Source organism: Idiotropiscis lumnitzeri, unplaced genomic scaffold, assembly GCF_059441095.1.
Source record: "Idiotropiscis lumnitzeri isolate Australia: NSW breed Sydney's pygmy pipehorse unplaced genomic scaffold, RoL_Ilum_1.0 HiC_scaffold_35, whole genome shotgun sequence".
NCBI classification, from domain to species: Eukaryota; Metazoa; Chordata; class Actinopteri; order Syngnathiformes; family Syngnathidae; genus Idiotropiscis; species Idiotropiscis lumnitzeri.
In genome coordinates, this window is record NW_028283573.1 from 1,340,547 (window position 1) to 1,362,563 (window position 22,017).

At 41.9% G+C, this 22,017-nt stretch overlaps 1 protein-coding gene and 1 long non-coding RNA gene across 6 annotated transcripts in view; one reads left to right on the forward strand and one right to left on the reverse strand.

Moving 5' to 3' along the window:
• Positions 1-22,017, reverse strand: part of nrcamb (neuronal cell adhesion molecule b) — a 70,484-nt gene that overhangs the window by 4,390 nt on the left and 44,077 nt on the right. For 3 of the 4 annotated variants that reach the window (XM_088287323.1, XM_088287321.1, XM_088287320.1), the window contains exons 3-30: positions 19,540-19,738; positions 18,727-18,832; positions 18,434-18,627; positions 18,011-18,133; positions 17,634-17,804; positions 17,311-17,367; positions 15,580-15,691; positions 14,759-14,943; positions 14,542-14,676; positions 14,068-14,211; positions 13,221-13,332; positions 12,977-13,143; positions 12,716-12,863; positions 12,493-12,617; positions 12,264-12,293; positions 11,495-11,596; positions 10,569-10,769; positions 10,422-10,492; positions 9,764-9,989; positions 9,270-9,385; positions 8,988-9,192; positions 7,911-8,033; positions 7,396-7,572; positions 6,390-6,434; positions 5,514-5,633; positions 4,444-4,605; positions 3,226-3,357; positions 2,466-2,544 (exon numbers count right to left, since the gene is read on the reverse strand). In XM_088287323.1, coding sequence (XP_088143449.1) covers positions 2,466-2,544; positions 3,226-3,357; positions 4,444-4,605; positions 5,514-5,633; positions 6,390-6,434; positions 7,396-7,572; positions 7,911-8,033; positions 8,988-9,192; positions 9,270-9,385; positions 9,764-9,989; positions 10,422-10,492; positions 10,569-10,769; positions 11,495-11,596; positions 12,264-12,293; positions 12,493-12,617; positions 12,716-12,863; positions 12,977-13,143; positions 13,221-13,332; positions 14,068-14,211; positions 14,542-14,676; positions 14,759-14,943; positions 15,580-15,691; positions 17,311-17,367; positions 17,634-17,804; positions 18,011-18,133; positions 18,434-18,627; positions 18,727-18,832; positions 19,540-19,645 — 3,674 coding nt within the window. In that variant the 5' untranslated portion in view covers positions 19,646-19,738. The remainder of the gene's footprint in view (positions 1-2,465; positions 2,545-3,225; positions 3,358-4,443; positions 4,606-5,513; positions 5,634-6,389; positions 6,435-7,395; positions 7,573-7,910; positions 8,034-8,987; positions 9,193-9,269; positions 9,386-9,763; positions 9,990-10,421; positions 10,493-10,568; positions 10,770-11,494; positions 11,597-12,263; positions 12,294-12,492; positions 12,618-12,715; positions 12,864-12,976; positions 13,144-13,220; positions 13,333-14,067; positions 14,212-14,541; positions 14,677-14,758; positions 14,944-15,579; positions 15,692-17,310; positions 17,368-17,633; positions 17,805-18,010; positions 18,134-18,433; positions 18,628-18,726; positions 18,833-19,539; positions 19,739-22,017) is intronic. The other variant, XM_088287322.1, reaches the window with a different exon arrangement.
• On the forward strand, positions 10,967-15,252 carry LOC148315876 (uncharacterized). 2 transcript variants are annotated; one of them, XR_015840545.1, is made up of 4 exons: positions 10,967-11,170; positions 11,525-11,625; positions 12,733-12,878; positions 12,990-15,252. It is a non-coding gene; the product is annotated as an uncharacterized LOC148315876 (long non-coding RNA). The 2 variants fall into 2 exon arrangements; XR_015840546.1 differs by having other exon boundaries at positions 11,568-11,625.

Here is a 22,017-nt window from a genome sequence, read left to right on the forward strand (position 1 = left end):
CGCAGTTTCAAGAGAAATTGTTTTGACTACGTAAGAGTGTGATAGTTTTGCCAGACAAACAGATTCCTGGCAATTTTTTTTTAACTATTATGCCTCACACAGTTTCAAGAGGGATTGTTCATGAGTTCATTCATGATTGTTACATGAGTGTGTGATTGTTATTACTATATACACAGCTTCGAGATTCTGTGATTGTTGTCTTACATAGCTTCGAGTGTGATTGTTATGACAGCATTAGCATGTTAGCATTTTTTACACACTGCTTCCAGAGTGATTGTTTTGACTACACGAGTGTATGACTGTTGCGCCACACGGAGTTTTTAGCTACCCGACATCGTATAAGTACGCCTCACATGACCTTAATGCACTCCGAGCAACTTTAATCCAGCTCACGTCGAGTTGACTGCACTGCAGACGGTAACAAGAGTGTATTTGTGGCTCCAGTTTGGTGATAAGCCTCGTGTGATCCAGCTGCTAAGATGCTGTTAAAACCTTTTTATTTCACCAGTCACACCTGGCGCCCCCCAAGGTTCTGTCTCGGGGGCCCGTTTTTTTCATTGTTCTTGTGCTAGGGTCACATCGTATGCAAATTCAACAGCGCATTTCTGCTAAGCCTGTGGGGAATGCGGTGCAATCCATTTTCTGACATAAAAATATTGATTAAAATGTGTGTCAATAAAATCGCCCAGAACAGTTAACTAACGGATGTGAAGTCCACATTGCAGAAAAGACTCATTGTGTTCAGACACCATGAAGGCTTTAAGACTTTACAAATATTCAAGTTGATGACTGACAGCCTGCAATGCATTTTCAAGCAAGCGTTTGTTTTTTTTTGTTTTTTCATCTCTCCACAGTGACAGTCACCCTCTTCACACACGCACACACATGACATCGCGCTTACCTCTCCTAAGGTCGCACTGAGAGATTCCCCTACACATACTCGCATGTAAACATGGTCTGATCCAAACAGGTCTCTTATGTCACTTATTGAGGACTTAACACAGCAAATGTTTGAAAAAAGAAAATAGACATTTTTACCCATGCTTTTGTAATGTTGAAATTTGTAAATTGTTAGATATGTAAGTAGATACTGTCAAGTTGTACAAATGTTGTACAAATAGTCTGCTAGTTGGTTCAAATTGTCTGTTTTTAAACCTGTGGTTTGTTACTCAAAGGAGCATTGGGGTTAGAAAAAAATATTAAAATTATGGGGACAAAAAGTTAAAAAAAGAAAATAGCAACGTTATCAGGAGGTAAATAGACAGTTGAAATTACGTCGTTATCCTCAAAAGAAAAAAAAAAATCCATGAAAATGACAACAACCAAAATGAACAATAATGTAAAGGAAAATTCGCGCCACACCAAAAAAGAAGAAAAAGTATTTAACAATATTACAACATTTTTTTTTTTTTAAATAAGAGCCTTAAAAGTAATATTACAAGAAAATAATTCGTAGAAACGGAGACATCAAAGTTACATTCCACTTTCCCCTAAACCTATTCCCTTAAAATTACAATTTTATATATATATATATATATATATATATATACACTGCACATATTTAAAAAAATATGTATTTATATATATATATATATTTTAATATAATATATATATATTTGTATTTATTATTTATATTTTATTATCATATCTATTTAATTTATTTATTATTGATATTGTATTAATACATGTTTTTTCTTTTGATCATACTTTGTATTTTTTCTATGTAGTTGCATTGGTGTCGTTTCATGGACTTTTTTTTTTTTTTATATATTCTACATGCAACGTTTAAACCCATGCGCTTCTGTACACATAGACGAACAATCCATTTCAACACATGATAAGCTAATGCAGCCATTTTAATATCCTCATAAATGTAAATCAGCTCTTCACAACGTGCATCCCACATATATCTATATCTTTTCTGTACATATAGATATGCATGTTATATCAGTATTAATTCTATCAAACACATTTGGGTATACATACAAAAAAAAAAAAGGGAATATAAAGTACTTTTTTAAAAAAATTTTGTTTGGACCCCCATGACGTTGTTTGTGCACATTACAGTCATAAAAAAAAAAAAAACATGACAACACAGACATTATACAGAAATGTTGCAAGTAAAGTGCTTCGTTCTGTGTGCAGCCTCCAAACAGGCATAGCTTGATAACGGTGAGCTTCGGTCGCTGTCTTGAGTAGCTTATTATCAATAGGTTGCAAAGAAGTTGAATGGAAATTTTTATTGGAAGAAATAGACCCCCCCCGTCATCCTGAGAACCTGAAGAATCCCATCGAGCAAAGAGTCCAAAAAAATGTGCCATCCAAGGACGCCACACTCTCCCAAAAAAAGTGCTTTTTAATCATTGTCAGTGCTAATTGGTGAAAAGAGCTCCTGCCCGGCTAGAACGAGTCGATGGGTTTAAACGGGCGTCTCGGGCAACTGAGCCTTGGATGCGTTCTCTCACCTGTATTCCCCGAAAGTGCAGTCTTCGTCTTTCATGGGCTGGAATTCCGGGTCTGTGTGAGCGTCCTCCTTCTCTTTGACTGCGCCCAAAACAGAAAGAGAAGTTAGCTGAAGAAAGTTAAATAGCAAAGCCTTTTTGCCGCTGTTGCTATGACAACTGCCCAAGCACCAAAATGTTTTTTTCCAACTAAACTTCACAGTGTCTCCACGTGCTTGAAATCAGCCAGTTCTGGTGTGTAATTTGGTTAAAACATTTTTAAACACAATCCCTTAAAACTTACTCAGTAGCGCCCCCCAGAGTAGATTTAGAAAAATTGACAAAAAACTGACAAAACAATTGCTGGAAATGTTTATCATAACAGTACGCACGTGACAAGAACCAATGCCCAGAATTGAACAGGAAGTTGTCTATTTTTGTTTGAAGTAGCCCAAATTTCAGGCCTTCAACTTTGATTGTGTCCTACAAAGGAATTCACCCGACTAAAGCAAAAATTTTACACATACACAGAACGCTCAGCTAAAATCTTTTTCATCCAAGTCCCACCAGTTACTTCATGTGTGCCCCAAAGCTCTGTCCTCAGCCCCCAACTTTTCGTGATCAACTTCCTCTCCCTTTGCACTATTTTCCCCAAATTTAATAACATTTTATTGAAATTGAATTGTACATGATAAATAATAATAAAACAATAATAATAAATATAATAACTATCACATTTATTATTAATAATGTATTTTGTATAAATATGTTGAGCATTCCTCACCTGGATATTTGCCTCCTTTGTTCCTCTGAATGAAGCAGATGATGAGGAGGATGAGGATGAGGAGGGCGATGGCACACATGAGGCCGATGAACCAACCCTGCGTGGCGATGTCCACCTGTCGACTCGCCACAGCTGAGCAGCGAGGGAAGACGACGAAGAGGAAGAAAAGATGAGGACACTTTTTGTACTTTGTATTCTCCTTGACATGTCGAAGCGTTATTTGAATCTACTCGCTTAGAAGCGGGTCGTGTTTGGTTAGCTTGCTAACCACTTTCGTGATGGAGAATGTTAGAAACATCCAGTGTTGGAGGGGGGGGAGGAGTGCATGACGTTTTGGAAATATTAAATGCTTTACAATTTTTTTTGTAACTTATGGTTTCCGATAAATACACTTCAACCCTTTCAATCAACTCAGTATTCTTCTCTCGGCCCTTTTGGTCTCGTAGTCCTGTTGTCTTGCGTCATCATTGGCTGGGTTTTTCGTGACTAATGATGTGTCACTAGATGAGTGCTTCTCAAATAGGGGGGCAGTGCGACGCTGGGTGGGGGCGCATGTGATCCTGGGGAACATGCTTTTTTCCCGCCATACTGCAATAAAGTGTAATTGCACCTCCACTCCACTAGCTGGCAGTAGCGCTCACATTGCCCTTTGTGCAGCAAATATTAACTCCTCTGTGTTGGTTTGTTTTGCAACAAAAATGCTATTATTTATAATCGCGGTGGAGAGTTGGTGGTGGTGGTGGTGGGGGGGCGGAGGCGGCGCAAATTAGAAAATAACAGAAAATAATTGAGAAGGACTGCCCTAGATGAATTACAAAGTGGTGCCGTCAGCGACCGAAAAGCGTCTTGCCAAGCGGCCATTTTGCAACACTGTTCCAATGTCACATTTGGGAAGTAACTTGCCCAACACTGAACACATCAAATATTACGTGGATGATGTGTATCACACACACACATATATAGACAATCACGTCAACACAAAAACAACCCACAAAGACATCATCCACATGCTCACAACTTCACTATAGGTGATATTTCGATATTAATGCAAGCCAACAACTATATTAGCGCTATAACAAAATTAACAACTCCCTATAACGCTACGGAGCATGCCTGCTTGAGACCTCAACCATCCAAAGAACCGCTCACAAAACAACACTCAAAAAAAAAATTAATAAAAAATGCCAAAGCTCGGGTGGGCCCAGGAACGCGCCTCACCTGGCACCGTCACCGTGAGCTCCTTGGAGCGGTGGGGCTCTTGGTCGCCGTGACCTTGGGCCACCAAGCGCACCCTATAGGAGAGGCCCTCCTTCAGGCTTCTGAGCATAAAGTTCTGAGAGCCGTTCACCAGCTCTTTGCGCCACTCGTCTTCGCCTTCACCTGCAGGGGGAGGACGGCGAACAACACAGCAGATGTGTGCGCGGTTGGAGACGGCATGGAGGTTGTGATATGATGGGAATGTGCTGGCGGACTCGATAGCAACTATTTTCTGCTCTTATAGACTTATGAGCCACTTGATTAGGTATACTTGCACAATAATAGGATGTTTGATAGGTATCTTGAAACATGATACCATTTAAAGACGGTTCGAGTGGAACGATTGCATTAGGTTTGATTTCATAATCTCTCTATTTATGGTTTATTGTTGTCAAATTAAATACATGTTAAGGAACTACGTCTGTAATGTACTGCAACGTGTATGGTAAATGTTACATTTACTTGTAAGATATATGCCCCTAGTCAATAAGTGTAAAAAAAATACGTTTTAAAGTGTAATGATTAGGTTTAGTTGGATAAAATAAAAAATAAAAAAATAAAAAATAAAATATTAAAAATAAAAGAAAAATAAAAGAAATAAATTAAATAAAAAAATAATTCAATTCAATTCAATTCAATTTAAAGACTTCACCGTTCATGTCAGTTTTTGTTGCATCCTTATTAGATACGGCTCTTGGTAGGAATCAAATAAAAAATAAAAAACTGAAATATCATTTTTGAAAACAAACAAATCCATATATGAAAGGTCTCAAAAAGATTGTGCAAATGTACCTAATGTTGAGGCCAGTGAGCATACGTCTTCTTATTCACTGATGATTATGACACATTCGCAATTGCCTTTTTCTCAATCCACAACGCAGATAAAAAGAAAGCACTCGGATCCAAATCAATACTGTGATGACCGCAACCTTTGATGCTTGGAAATACACAAGGGCGGAAAAATTTGGAACCTAATCGCCATCTTATGTGGAGTTCTCATCAATGAAAATAATATTAATGACATTGCTTACTGTTCTCCACTATGTATTCTAAATAAATGTTTCTCTCCGGGCCCCAGTACTCCCAACTGATCAGGGTGCCGTCCTCTCCCCTGGAGGAGTTAACGCTGCCAAAAGGGCTGGCCGCCGGCGCTGAACACACAAGAGAGAACATCTGTTGGCGGGCGTGATGTGCTGAGGTGCCCACCGTGGAGGGAGGGGGGTGAAAACGCTCAAGGCGGCACAACCAGAGGATGAATGCACAAACACGATGCATGGGCAACGTCGACACACTGATCGAGGATGGGATGTATCATTCCTTTGGGGGGGGGGGGGGGGGGCAAACAAACAAGCCTTTCCATGCGAGGAGAAGCCATCATCAAATACAGTGGAACTTCCATTGGAACGGAAAAAAAAAAAAAAAATCAACATGCATGTGTGAAGTCAACAAAACTTTTTTTTTTTTTGGTCTTGGTATGGACCATAGAACAGGAACTGGAATGTCCTGGCTCAATTATTTAAGATGAGTTTTTTTTTTGTTTTTTTTTTAAAGAAACCACCACGCCTGAGGAAAAACAACCAATCAAAGACACGTGACGACGTCTCAATTATCTGCAGCACAATCACAGCCGCTCACTGGCACAACCCGCAGCCTCGGGCGGCTATTACGCTAAACTTTTAGTAGCAGCTACGAACGGTAGCCATGAAACTTGAAAAATGGAGTTAGTCCACTCTCAGTGGCTCAATTCAATTCGGAAGTCCACCCGTGATTGTGTTTGACGTTGGAGGTTCCACTGTAGCGTTTTTGCATCTTTGCTTTTGAGCGAAATATTTCAACACAATGCGACAAAAGCAAGATTGAGGGTTGTATAATGTGCATGCCCATGCGCCGTGCGTCACGATAGATACCGCTGCTTCCCGTGGCAACGTCTTTGTCGAGATGAGTCATGAGAGCTCAGATACGATGGAGACATAACAACAGGACATGGTGGGTCACAATCGATGCTGACACACACACACACACTTCCAAACACATACACACACACACGCCGTTGGCAGCAATGCAACTGGACGAGACTGTGTGTCATGCTGTGTAAAGAGCTCAAATAAAAATACGTGTGGCCACTCGACATAACAGTGACGACGACACAAGAATATTAAAACACTGAATATGACTGCAATTTTCTATTGTCTAAAACTAAACATATGGTAAATAAGGTGTTGAATTACTTTTTTTTTTCAATTGTGATGCATGTAATGTAGATATGATACAAAATTATTGTTGATTACAGTGATTTTATTGTTTTGTCGAAATATTTCCCAGTAATTCAATTATTCCATTTAAATTCGGAATCATTTTTAAGATTTATTTATTTATTTTTTTAACCACATACATGAAGGACGTATTTCGACTCAACATGAGACTGGCGCTTTTCTGGTCTCTATTGTGCGTTTTAATTTGTGCTCTAATTTCCCGCTAATTTATATGACACCATATGGAAAACACTTTGTAACAGCTGTTGTGAAATGCGCTATATAAATAAATATGTATCGTATTGTATAAAACACAGTATGTAAAATGACTAAAAAAGAATACATATGCCACAATATTCTAAAGTCGTTAAGATGCTTAAGGATCCTCATTTTCGTCGATACCTTTGAGGTGTACTGCATCCATTTCCAACTTTAAATGAACAAATATGGTCGCTTAGCTTACAGGAAAAAAAATAAAAATAAAATAAATAAATAAATATATGAGAAAAATATATATAAAAAGCCTAATATCACTGTGTAAATTATATAAAAAATAATTATTGTATAATATATATATATATATATATATATATATAACACACACACATAAAAACCTCATTTCGGAATTAAAAACGTGAATCCGTCTATTTTTCTTGCTTACCTTCATCCACGATGGTGATCGCCTCCTGCGTAACGGCCGGACCGGACCCCTTGCGCGTTTTGGCATTCAAATAAAACTTGTAGCGCGTGCTGTACTTGAGGTTGAGCAATGTGACCGAGGTCTCATTGGCGGCCAGGGCCAGCTCCTCCTCTGGGCCCAGCTCATTGGAGTTATTGACTACGAGATGGCGGGATGGTGGGGAGGTAAGTTGAATAGAGGTGCGAGTGAAAGGAGGAGGAGGAGGAGGAAGTAGGTGGGTTAAAGTGTCAATGATGACAAGTGCGGAAAGTGTTTTTGGAGCAAAGAGGGTTGAGGTACAAGAGGCGGGAATGACAAAAGGTGACTTGTTAATTATGTAATCGAGCCAAATTAAACGGTGACTCTACGTGTTGATTCATCCTCTCTATCGTCTAATCCCAACAGGATGACGATACAAGACATGAGACAGCAAACTACATGAAGCGAGAGATTCATTGCTAAAGAAAAGAGCCAAAAAAAAAAAAAAAAACGCTCACCTGGGTGGTATTTCAGCGTGTAACCCGTCAGGAGTCCATTCCGGTCACGAGGAGGGTTCCACTCAAGACTTAAAGAGTCCAAATTGGGGTTGGTGACCGTCAGGGAGGAAGGAGCTCCGGGCACTGTGCAAATAAATTACAGAGACACACGATTGTCAGCAAAAGAGTTCAGGAAGACCTCAAAGGAGGGAGAATTAATGTTCCGTATCTTCGTGTGGGCTAAAGTGGAATCCAGGTCCGTTATTTTACTTTTATGTGTTGGAAATAGTCAATCCTTGTTGTGGCAGAAGCAACACAGAAGCGCCATTTATTCTTGTGGCAGTTGGCAAATACTTGATCATGAAGCATACTTCTAGCATGTACACGGTCAGGAACCCATGATACATAAATGACGGCATCCACAAGCGAACGCCGGTGGCAGTCATGCACTAAAAGTATTTGACAACAGCCAAACAGAATAGAAAAATAAATTTAAAAAAAAAATAAAATATTGAGCGTATATTCTGAACTATAGAGCGCCCCTAGTGGTGAAAGAAAAATCCACAGAAAAGCCGCACCGTTGTAATTAGCCCAGGGGCAAACTTTTTGATTGTCGGGCCACAATGGGTTCTAAAATTTGACTGAGAGGCCGGACCAGAAGCAGATGGATGGAATGTTTTGGTAACCTCACCTCATCGGAGAAAAAAGAAAATACATGTAATTTTTAAATGAAAGTGAACAAAAGCATTACAACAATATATATGTCTTTGAAAAACCACCGTATTTAGAAAATAAAACATTAACAAGGTTTATTCATTTCATTTTTTTCAAGTTCGGCGGGCCGAATTAAAACATTTAACGGGCCGCATGTGGCCCCCGGGCCGTAGTTTGCAAACATCTGTATTACCCGCATGCTTCAAAATCTAGGAAAAAAGTAGCGGATTATCGTCTGGAAAATACGGTATATACCTTTCCTTCTTCATCATAGTATTTTTTTGGATTGGCGTGACTTATATTTTCAAAATCACATCTCACAACATCAACTCTGCCCATTTGAAAGCTACTAGGAATGATAATGGAGAAAATTCCTTCTCTCACCTCCTTCGGGGGTCTCAAACTGTTGTTTGTGACTCGGGGGACCCTCTCCTTTGCCGTTATACACCCTGACGTTGAATGAGTAGAGACTGAAGGGATGCAGGCCAGGCAGTTTTCCCTTGCTGCGGTTGCCGCTGAAGGTCAGGATCAGCTTCTCCGTGAGGTGGGGGTTATGTTTGTGCAGACTGCGCTCTCGCCAGTAATACACCTGCCAAAATGGAAATCCCCAGTTGTCCCATTTGTGCTGTTGGCATTCACTTTATTCCCGGACTTATTATGCTGTACCTTGTAGCCTTTAAGGTATCCACGGATCAATTTTTGAGGCACAGGCTCCCAGTGAACTTCGGCCAGGGTGCTGTTTAGCACGTACACTTGCACAGATTCTGGAGCGGCGACGGGCACTATGACGAGGAAACAGAAAGTGTTTTTTCACATCATAATAAAATAATTGAGGCCTCCCTAAAAGTTGATTGTAGTTGCGTAAAGATGCCACAAGATGGCAGCAAATCACTTCAAATGGAGAGGATCATAAAGCATCAACACCATGCTTCGAGAATGAACCCATGTTATACAAAATATAATCAATAGTTCTAGAAAATTATCCAAAACACAGCACAGTGAAATTAGGCTAATTTATTGTATTAGCTAGCATGCTAGCCTAAATAACCTACGAGCTCCAACGAACTGACAAACAAAAATGTGCACTTGCACTTTAAATGTAAATTTATTCGAGCAGCTACACTCTGTTTCGGTGCTAGAGAAGGAGCAGTTGGACTTACGATCCTCTCCAGAATGGCCGAAGGCAACAACGGGCTCGGGCGCCGCGCCGTAATCATTCACGGCCTGAACTTTGAGCTCGTACGGAACAAATGTGGGCGTTCCAGACACCACAAACTTGGAGTTGTTGGCTACGGTCGCCATGATCCACTCCGTGTCCATTATCTTCTGTCTCCACATCACTCGGTAATGGAGTCCCGGCCCGTTGGCCTGGAGGCCTGACAGCGGCTATGGAGGAGAAGTCAACATAAGTTAACAAGAAAAGTGTAATAATCAGAAAATTGCTGTGGTACCTTGACTCATTGGTGTAATTCGTTACATATCTAAATTTGAAACTCATATCACTTTTACGACTCTGTGTGTTGTGGAACGTTTAACTGTTTAGCACCACCACAATATCCAGTAGCTAGTTTTGTTAGCATGTCTATGGCAGTTTGCATTGCATTTGAAAAGAAAGTATTCCGCTTTGTACTGTGTTTAATTTCATAATAAATGTCAACTGTGAGTGACAAACAACGTAAAGCAAGCACACTTGACCTCTTTTTGACAAATGACCACTATTTGTCAAAACAGAGTGAAATATTTGCGGGCTTGAAATTAGAATAAAAACTACATTGGGCCACTCTTGAGTCAAGACCACTTTATTTTCTAAAAATGTACCTTCCATGAGATGACAAGATTGTCATGTTCTGTTCCAAAACCGTGAACATCTGTTGGATTCTCATCCGGAGCTTTTCGGGGAAAGAATAAAAAACAAGTTACACCCAAATACACAATGGGAAATATTTCACACTTGGTTTGTCGTACCAGAAGGCTCAGTCTTATACATCTTGGAGGGGAAACTGGGTCGGCTAACGCCCATGGCATTGATAGCGAGGACTCTAAAGGCGTAGTGAACGTAGGGCGACAGCTTCAGGTGAGCAGTCGTCTTCGTGCCGGGGACCTCGGTCAGGTTGTGCCAATGACCTCTGTGGTGGTGAAGCGAGTCTTCATATTGGATCAAAAATTCTGTGTGAGAAAATAAACCCCCCAAAAAACTGTCTTCATTAGTTTGAGTTTGCTGGTTTTCAACATTTTTTTACAGTATATACGAGCAAGTCAATGCAGTACCACTTTGTACCACAAAATGCTGTGGCAGCACTGGGGTCTAGTGGAAGTGATGCAGCGTAATTAAAAGCAAGAAGAATTTTTTTTTATTTTTTTTTTTAAGGCTATTAATTACAAAAAAAAGCTCCGCTAATTTATGTGAGCTCATGTATAACGTTTCACATTTTATGGTAGCATGAAGCTACAAGTGGTTAGCTGAAATGACTATTTGATTGAGCAATTCGGTGTTCAAAAATACAACATTTGATGACGATCAACGGCGAATGAACAGTTTGACGCAACCACAAGCGCGACAACAGGTGGTAAGCAACACTAAGTGTTTTATTACATTTGAAATGTATGGAACGCATATGGGAGCCGTACAACTATCATAAAATATTTTTATATGACTCTATGAATCAAGATTTTTGGATGGATCACGAGACAATTTATTCACAGTGGGTGAAAAGCTACTTAACCAGTTCGATAACCAACCGCAAAGCTAGCAGGACGGCTAACCGCAACCAATTTCAATCTTGTGAATCAAAAGCATAGAGCGGTATTCTGCTCCATGATACATTTAGTCCTGAACCCCAACACAGACATGGAAATAGGAATGAAGAACATTCAGCGCGAGATTCACATACTCTCAATAGGACTGTTGTGCTCATCCCCAGGAATCCATGTGAGTTGAACGCTCCTCTTTTTGTGGTCCGTCAGCTCCAGGTCGGTCGGAGGTTCGGGTCGCTCTGAGGGAACGAGACACGGCACACAACAGGTGAGTCAAAGCCAAAGATGGACGCCGTTGTTTTCATGCCACGAGAAGACACGAATGAAGACGTACTCGTGCATGCGGGGCCTCATGCATATGAATGGACGCACGAGCGATCACTCGAGATGAGAGCGTTAAATTGATGTGTTTGGACGGATAATGCGGAACGCATGCTCGGGCTAAATGACTGATGAGTGCGTTTGACATTTGAAAGCATTTCAAGCTCTGCGACTGCATCGCAATTTATCTGCTAATCATACGCGAATGGAGTTGGCTTTTCTCTTGACACAATGTGGCATATAGAACATTCATCCATCTATATTCAAAAGCAGGCGTCCTCATAAGGGTCATGGCTGAACTGAAATCTATTGGAGGTGAGGTGGCGGAAAAAAAAATATACAACCATTCACACCTATTGACAATTTAGAATCTTCAATGAACTTAACATAATTGCATGCAGAGAAGATGCAAATGCCACAGGCAGATTCAAACCCAAAATCTCCTGACTGAGGCAAGACATGCTAACCACTATTTGCCCTCGTACAGAATAGAAGCGGAATACACATCAAATTTACGGAAAGAAAAATCAACCCAAAACCAAAAGTGGAACACATCCGTAAAGCCACGTGCGCTTCAGGTGTTACCGTTGACAACAGCCGGCGTCGGCGTGGCCTCTGCCCGGTCGGCAAGGGGGGGACAGAATACCAAGTGGAGTGATATGTCAGCCATATTAAAACAAAGATTAGCCGGCGGCCATTAAATATTCATGTTAAGAGTGTAGAGTGTAAACCATCTTTAATAAAAGCGCTGCAACTAAACCACATTAAAAGATGGCGTGAGTCGCTAATGTATCACGATGTACCGTGCTCGTACCGACAACGGTGAGCTCGGCGCTGGCCGAGTCGTGGTCCAGCGTTGTGTTCATGATGCACGTGTATACGCCGGCGTCGCTCTCCATCACGTCGCCGATGGTCAGGCTGTCGGTGTCCACCACAAATCTGTTTAAAACAAGAAGGAAAATGTTGTCAGTGTATTCATAACATTATTATTCTACTATCGCACGATTTATTGACGTAATATTCTAAAAGGTTTTCACCTCTCATCGTCCGGCAGCTCCCCATCGTCTTTGAGCCACGTCATGGTGGGCACGAGGGAGGGATCGTGCTTCACTTTGCACTCAAACACAACGGACTTGCCACGCTGCACCATTCGGTACTCGGGCTGCTTCAGGATGCGGGTCGGTTCTGATAAGGGAGGAGGTTCGTATTATTAGACTCAACAGATGATTGATTTTAGCGAGGCTCAAAGTGGTACAAGGGCTCCCACTAGTGGTACCGGCGAAGTTAGCAATGATTACCTTTGACTTCCAGGTGGACGTGATTCTCATAGATGCCAAGAGAATTCCGGGCCACGCAGGTGTACTTTCCGCTATTCCGAGGCTGAGCCACACGGATCTCCAAAGTGCCATTGTCGTGCTCCTTGTACGTCTCGGCGTCTAGCGTGCCGGAACGACTCTCCTTGAACCTGAGACGGAGGCGGGAACCCCATCGGTGCTTTTTCATGGAACATTAGCCGTCCCGATTCAAGGTTCATTAACTCACCAGGTAATTTTGGGGATGGGCGAGCCGAAGGAGGTGCACTCCAGTAGGGCTCTGTGATTCTTGATGACCTGATAGACTGTGTTGGCCGGCGTCAGCACTCTGGGCGGCTCAGCTGGAAAATCAAGCGCTGCGATTAAAGCGATGCCGCCAATCAATGCGAATGGATCTGCGTCTGTCTGAATGTATCACCCTACAGCCACATATCCTGGCAAAGCAGTTCCGACCAGAACTTCAATCTGGATGATTCTGTCTGACCTCCTCACCACATCTACAGGCGACCCCCAGGGCTCTGTTCTCTCACCACTGCTTTTCATTCTCTACAATGACGAACGCAGGACCTCACAACTGAACCTGGTGAAGTTTTTTTCGTGACGCATGAAAGTGAACTCCTCTCTCAGAAGACAGAAGATATCCTCCTGATATTCTTTCACACCCTCATGGAGCCCGTCATGTCATTCTCGAATGGCCCGCTGGTCAAATTCAATCAACCTGCAGGAGACGAACCGCCTACACAACATTGTCAGGGTGTTCTGCAAGATCACTGGACTAGCCACTTGTTCTCTGACTACTAATTATGAGCAGCAGGACTGCCCGGACCTTGAAGAACTCCTCCCACGTGTTCTTGCCAGCTGCCATGCCGTGTCCAGTTTGGAGGACTCAGAGGTGGAGATCCATTTTCGGTCCCTCCTGCTCAGCTCTCAGAACTCTGACTTTTAGTTGTACTTATTTCTATTGCGACCCATACTTAATTAGCAAGTTATGATATTTCTGGGGGAAAAGTATCAATGACGCTGTGTGATGACTCTTTGCTCTCTAAATTGGTCCAGTTTTGTGAATCTGAACTTACACAAGACGTTAACAAAGGCGTTGGCCAGGAGGTAGCCGTGTTGGTTGGAGACATTACACTGGTACACGGCGCTGGATCCCGTCTGCACGTCGGTGAATATGATGGTGTCGTCCTCCACTTTCCGGCTGGGATCCTTTGGGGCATCTGTTCGGAATATTATAGAACTTGATTGACATGGGGATTTCCATCACTCTTTATAGTCTGTCAACTTTTTGTGCATCAACTTACGAAGCCATTTTTTTGTTATTGGCAATAGAACTGACAAATTATGATGACGTATTATTCGGATATTGTTTTCATATTTAATTATGATTCCTCAGTATGATCAGTGACAAGTGATTATTATTTTAAACGCCTATTGGTTACTCAAAAAATAAATAAATTAATAAAAAAAAATATATATATATATATATATATTAATTACATTTTTTTGTGACAGAATTGTTTGGTGTTTTATGGTCGTTCTTCACTCACTCTCTATGGGAACGCCATTCATAGCCCATTGGATGCTGGGCTTGGGTGTTCCACTAGCCCTGCACATCAACACCCCGTTCTCTCCCGGGGCCAGGACGAGATTTCTTGGAGCGCCACTGAGCCAGTATGGAGCAGCTGGAAAAAAAATAAAAGGGCGAGATTTAATCATGGTGAAAACTGCACGGATCATAAAGTGGGGTGGGGGTTTGGGGTGCACCTTTGACCGAGATCTGAATGGTGTGATGGACTGAGCCAAGCTGGTTCCTGGCGGTGCACCGGTATTCACCCGCGTCCGCTTCCGACACGTTGACGATGCGCAAGATTTTCTGGTGATGCAGGAAAGAGGCGCGCGCGCTCGGGAGCTCGCCGCTCACTTTGGCCCAGGAGACTTCTGGAGTGGGGCTTGGATTCAAAAGAGAGGGAGTTGATTATTTTGAATTGTTTTCATACAAATTGTTGCGTTTCCGTAGTTTCTGAGATTCCAATTTGGAACTTGTCTGCTTTATGAACAAATTATTTGGTTGGAGTTGTCTTGTTTTGTGATGAAATGACATCAAAGACCTCTTTGAAAGACCCTTTTAATAAGTGACATTTCTTTTCCAAATTTAAGTGCTTCACTTGAAATACAGAAAAAAATATATTAAAAAAAAGCCTCTTTACTTGATTTACAAAAGAAATGAGACGATGTGTGCCTTTGTGTTTGAATTCTACCTGCACAATTACTAAAAAACGCTATTTAACATTGTGTGTAGTTTATGAAGTGCTGCCTCCCGAAGTGAAAATGCCTCGATTGTCTTTACAGGGGTTCACCCCCCCCCCCCACCCCATTGGAGTCTGCGTCTGAAGTAAAGAGGCTAGCCTAGTAATATACGAAGGCACTGTAACAGAACAAACAGGCTGGTTTCAACATCACAAAAAAATGAGTGCGTCAAGTATGCTATAATTCTTGATCCTTGGAGTATTTTTAACATTATGCCACAGACATCTTAGTTGTTTTCAAATTGTGAACAAAAAAAAAAGCATAAAGCTGATACGTACAGTCCTTCCGCAAAGCACTCCATCTCCAGCACCTGACCACGAAGCACCATTTTGGAGCTGGACGGTCCAGACGGCGTGAGGAACGTGGGCTTCCTCTCATCTACGGGCTCTTCTGCAGTCACACCCACATAGAGGTTATTAGCACTCTGAGGCTAGGCCATATGTCACCGGCATCTACGATAAGCCAGCGCATCGCGCACACACACACACACACACATCTAGTCGGACTTTATAGGCCGGGATTTGCATTTTCAGGCAAATTTACGGCTAATGATTTGTCCTCTGGAGGGTCATAACGGCGACTAAAATGGCTAAACGCAAATGAGATAAACACTTTCTGACAATAAACCGGTGAAAAGCGTCATCGGCAGGTGCTGGTGGCAATAATGCGAGCGATTTAATCCGACAGTTTGCACGCCAAAGGGCAAATGAGAAAAGAAAGCAAAGGTCCTGTAAAACAAGAAATGGCGAGACGCAGGCAGTCGGCGTTGTTAATTGAGCGGGAAATTGGACGTTTCTTCTTGATGTGTCGAATAATGTAAAATTGTTATCACGAGGCTCATTCAAGAAATACAGAAAGATAAGAAAAGCTTTTTGATTGGATGGTGGGGGGGGTGTATTAAATCGGTTCATTTGGAGTGAAGGGGTGCGTGTTACAAGGGTGCTACGGGTATCTAAAACTAAGGTCGTGAGGAGAAGGTTTGAATTTAAGGGTTGACGGGTTAGTGGGAGGGAAAGTCCCGTAAGGATCTCGTAGAGTGCAGTTGAAGCTCCAAAGTCAAACGCCCCCAATTTGGAAGACAAACAAATCTTAAACTCACTCGAAATTCTAGATTAACTCCATCGTGTTTTTTGCTTTTTCGTTGACGTCTTTAGTTTTATAGTTTATTACCAACAATGCTCAATCAAATTATTTCAAATTTTAACCAAAGGTTTAAAGACAGCTTAAATTTGATACGAAACCTAAATGTAAGTTTTTTTCCCCAATTTCCTGCGAACGATTCAGTGAATGAATCTCCTGAACAATTCTTTTTAATTAATTAACAAATTCTCACGATTCAATTCACTTGAGTGGCCTGAAAGGCGCTTCCAAATTGAATTTATTATTATTACTTACAAGAACTGTCATGGCCATCACTAGCCTGTATGATTTTATTATACATTGATTACTCCCATTGACGGCTAAAGATGTCAAAGGTCCATTTTTTTTTAATATTTTTTTTTTACTCAGCTGGTAGTGAATGAGTTTTCAATCCATTTTCCCAACTGAAATGAACTAAAAAGTCCTTAATTCAATTCCAGCCACCCAAAAACATAAAAACGCCGCATAAAACATCATAAAAGAGAACCATAAATGTCATGCGGCGGATGTGTGCCTTCAAGGGGCGTGGCCTACTGTGTGACATCATGACCTGGAGTCACAGGACATGCGTGTGAGCATTCGAGTGTGAGAGGTGGCCAACAGCAGCTCGCTGCGAATTTGTTTATTTATTTTTATTTCCCAGAAACTCAAACTTGGGTTCACAACTCAAATCAAAAATATAAAATAAAAACTCATAAGTTGGGGCAGTGTGCAGTTTAATGTATTCCTTTGATAAATATTTAATTTGTAAGGCAACTGACATCGTGGAACAAATTGTGTTCGACTTTGGAGGTTCCGCTGCGATTAAAAGTTGAAGGGGAAAAAGCAGCGGGAGAAAAGCAGGGAGTCGTAATTTTTCCGTAACTCACCACTAAATAAATCAGTGTCATTGTAAAAAGCTTCCATTGTTTCATTGATCGCGTCCACTGAAACACAACAAAACAAGCATTCAAACAAGCCAGAACTTGAACATGCTTTGAAATAAAAAATAAATGGGCACGGAGCAGATGAGGAACGGTCATGCTCTGGCGAATAACGGCACGCTTTGTTGCTCGCAGCGGACCGGCCACACGGCAGCTCCGACAATACGTCTTTTGACTCGCCGGCCCGGCCTCTGGCGTCTCCGAGGATGGCGTCGCAGACAGGAAACGTCGCTGCGCTTCCTACGCGCGTAAAGACGGCTCCGACTTACTGTTGAGGACTTTCACGGCGATGGGCTGCTTCTGCTGGATGGTCTGCGTGTGCGGGAAGCGGGCGTAGCAGATGTAGTCGTTCCTGGAGTCCTCGCGCAGCACGTTGGAGAAGTAAAGGTCGCCGTTCAAAGATTGCGACACCCTGTTGCTCTGGGGCAACCTCTGGAAATCTGACATGAAGATAAAAAAAAAAAAAAAAAGTTTTTTTATTTGACTCATTAACTGCCATTGACGGCTAATGACGTCGAAGATTTTTTTTTTTTTTTTACTTGTCGGCTGGTAGTGAATAAGTTAATCAGGGTTCACGAATAAAAAAAACCATTCAATTTGTGTGAAGCTCATTTGTGTAATTATGACACTGCGCGTAAATGTTTACTGTTGTCCATCCAGAAAACAATGGGAGGCGGAAAACCGGCGGGGGGTCGACATGGCAACACCAAGGACACGCCCTCCTGAATGATGATTGGCTTGATCTTCTCTTTGGACCACAAAGGCGACCCTGGTTTGGTTGAAGACAAAAATGCAAGCGGTTAGATGTGAGAATAAAAAAAGCTGATGAGTGTTCTGGATAAAAGGGGTGATTAGGCGTGGCAAGGTCATTACTGTATCATCTCTGAGGGGAAATTCATCATTTGATCTCTTGCTGAATTTTAAAGTTTGCCATTTTACCACAAAATTTACAATCTCCAATTGAAAAACTTCAGATTTGCAAAATATTAGTTTTTTTTTGTGAAAAAGAAAAGACACGTTTAGTATAAAGATGAAAAAAAAACTGGACGACGAGCCTTGAGCAACTTACTGGGCTGCCGCACCACGATATCGTTGGAGACGGCGGTTCCGTGTTTGTTCCTGGCCGTGCACTGGTACGCGCCCTCGTAGTGTTCCGCCCGCTCCCTGCTGATGTCCACCACCAGCGTCCCCGAGTGCGCTCTCATGTGCACGTTGGGGTGCTGCTCCAGGTCAAAGTGGGTGCCGTTTCTCGTCCAGGAGAAACTGAGAGCAGATCAACGAGACGTGACGATTTCTAACATCTATAAAAAATATATTTCCCGCACTCAAATAGCGAAATCCTTCAAAAGAGAGTTTCCTAACCTGGGATGAGGCTTCCCTTTGGCCTCACAGTGGATGACGATATTCTCCCGGGGGTCGATGATGTAATCCTTGGGGGACTGGTGTGTAATAGTGGGGGGCTGTGGCACTAAAAGCGACCAGAGAGAGACAAAGAAGATGTTCAACATTGACCTTCACTGCGAAAACCACCGTTTGTCCACACTGACACATGCAATAGAAGCTCTCTTGGCTAACCACCTGCGCAAAAAAAAAGATAAATAAGGCATGCAGAACAAAATTAACTGGATGGTACCAGTGCCATAACTCAAAGCACGTCAGTTCATGCCAACGGATAAAATGCGACGGAAACAGAACCCAAAGCAAGCATGCAACACGTTTCTTCCACTGCAAAGCACACAAGAATCAGTTTCAAATGGCACGACAACAACAAAAAAATGCTGCTTTGTGGACGCCACACTTGCTTGGGACTTACATCTTTCCAGAACTTTCCCCAAAAGAATCAGCAAAAGTCACAATAAAGAGAACCGAACATTAGTGTGGCTGGAAACAATTCGAAACAATTCAAATCTCTCACAATCACAATCACAAAATCTCTCTCTCTCTCTCTCTCTCTCTCTCTCATAAATCGATTCACTTCACTCAATTATTGGGATTTTATATTATGATTCAGATTCTGATATTGAATCGCAAATCGTATTAATCGTGATATAAACCTTACCGTATCAGAAAGGAGTCTTAAATGGTTTATTTTACAAGTTATTTAAATTAGATTTCATTTCTATTCTTTGACACTTCAGCTAATGACAACGTCTTGTGCTGCACATTTTGCCTTACGATCAAGCGGGACCTCCAATGCTGCGATGAGGTGTCCCAAAAACAGCGCCGCCACCAGCGGCAACAGCAGCCAGCCTGGCTCGCCCATCCTCCTCCTCTCCATCATCAGTGTGCGACGCCAAGGTCTGCCACCAAATAGCCCCGCCTCTCTCTGCTCAGTCACGCGGTTGGATGGAGGACACGTGTGCACTGACTCACTCTGCAAGGATGGAAAGACAAAAAAACAAATATAGGGAACATTAGAGGGAGCGAATGTGTGAAAGAGAGAGAGAGAGAGAGCGACTCATCTTTGCAACAATGGACGCAGATCAATGGTCATGCATTGCAGATAATGGAGCGCTCGGGCGGGGTGCCAACATGAGCTTTCACTGCTCTGTTGGTCCACAAGCCATCGGTCTTCTGTGCCATATTGATCACACACACACACACACACACCCCCACATGCACAGGCACGCACACACACATGAATGACCTGAACATTTGGAACCAAATTCCAGACACGGATTTACGCAATACGACCTCTTTTTGTTTTAGTTAACTGGAAAAAATGAAAATGAAAAAAGTACTTAAATTCTAATAATGTCCGATACTATGTAACGATACCTGATAATACTGATCGGAAAATGAGCTATATTTTAATTTGACTATTGTTCAGAAATAAAAAACATGCATATGTTTCACGTACATATTACAATTTTTAGACTAACTACGTGTCACTTTTTTTTTTTAATAGTTTGCCACAAATTTCAGTTAAACAGAGCCAGTAACACAAGGCCTTTCTTTTATGTGGCGTCTCAGTCCGAACATAACGGCGGCTGATCAGCATTAAAAAAAATATATAAAAATTGTCGCTTGCCCGATGAAGCCTCAACACTTCATCATCCATTTTGGATGACCATATTTTTCAGACTATAAATTGCACTTTTTTCATACTTTGGGACTTGTATATCGTATTTTAAAATTCGGCCATGGCAAGCATTTACTATCTACAGCAGCCAAAAGAGCAACCGGCCAGGATTCTAACAGAAGTCACAAAGCAATGCGGGATTCGAGTGAAAGTAAGCAATTTTAAACTAAAAAGAAAAAGTTTTTTATACCGGTATTGATGTCATAGTATCGGAGTATTTATTGAATCGACTACTCACACAGTATCAGTGCGGGTGTGTAGCTAGCTTGACCAAAGATTTTACTAGCATAGAGGCTAACAAGTAGCATTTTCTCAGTCAAGTGACAGCGCACCCTACTGGTCTGGCATGCTTATTACACCGTTATAATGAGTGAATAAGGGAAAAAAAATTGAAAAATCTTGTTGGAAATGCTCCCGATTTTGAATTCGCCGTCCCCACTAAAGCGTAACCCAAAGTTCCGAGACATAACAAGCAATTATTCAAACCGATAGCATCAGTATAATTTCTTATTTGCATAGCTTGTGAAGCTTGAAAAGTGAAATTGAGAGTCATATTCCGGCCTGCTTTTATCTTTCCGTTAGAGCCTTTGGCACAGAACGGAGAAGTCGTCGCGAGGTCAGACATACTTATTTTTCTAATCGCGACTTTGCGGTCGACTAGAAGAAAGAAATAAAAATCAGCCTGTCAGACACGATAGTGGTGTTTTTTTTTTTTTTTTGTTTTTTTTTTCGTCTGGGAGGAGAGGCCCTGACGGCCAAACAAGTTGGACCCTCCTTTGGGGGACTGACTTGTTTGTTAGCGCTGCCCTTGGGTCATGATGGAGGAGAACGAGTCTGCAGCCCCCCCCCCCGGCTTCTTTCACTCACTCTCCCAGGAGAGAGCGTGTGCGTGTGTGTGTGTGTGTGTGTGTGTTGGGCCGAAGGCGTGAGCCAATCACACGGCTGCGAAGTATCACAAAGTACAGGCTGAAAGGCGAGACCAAGTCCAATTTCATCACAAATGACGGCGGAACAGCCGAAGTTGAACAGAATACACGACAAAGAGGCTTGCTGACTTGCACGTCGTTTCACTTTTTTGGGCCGGAGGAAATAATGTGGAGTGAATTCACCTGGTCTCGTGTCATCATAAAACCGTTTCTTAAAAGCGGAGGTGAAGTTTCATGTCGCATTTTAACATTCTCAACATCATAGTGTTGGTGTTCATGTTAAAAAAAAAATGTTTGTTCCAGTAGCGAACATCTTCACTCGCTTAACTGTGAGTGTGTTTTGATTTTTTTGTTGCATCGCCGCCAGCTTGATAGGACTTAGCTCAGAGGACTTTGATTTTAATCTTGTGTGACTCCTCTCTGAGCGGTTTTGTGGAGCACGGAGGGAAAGCCGAGGGCCTCTTCAATACTGGTTTTAGCGACGGAACTTTCCTTTATTTTATTTTTTTTTTGTATGAGCGTGAATAGCTGGAAGGACTTAGGAGGAAAAGTCGTTGGAATTGAGTGTGTGTGTGCGTGTGTGTGTGTACAGTAAATATGCATGTGTGTCTCTGTGTATCATCTAAATAATTATATATGTCATTT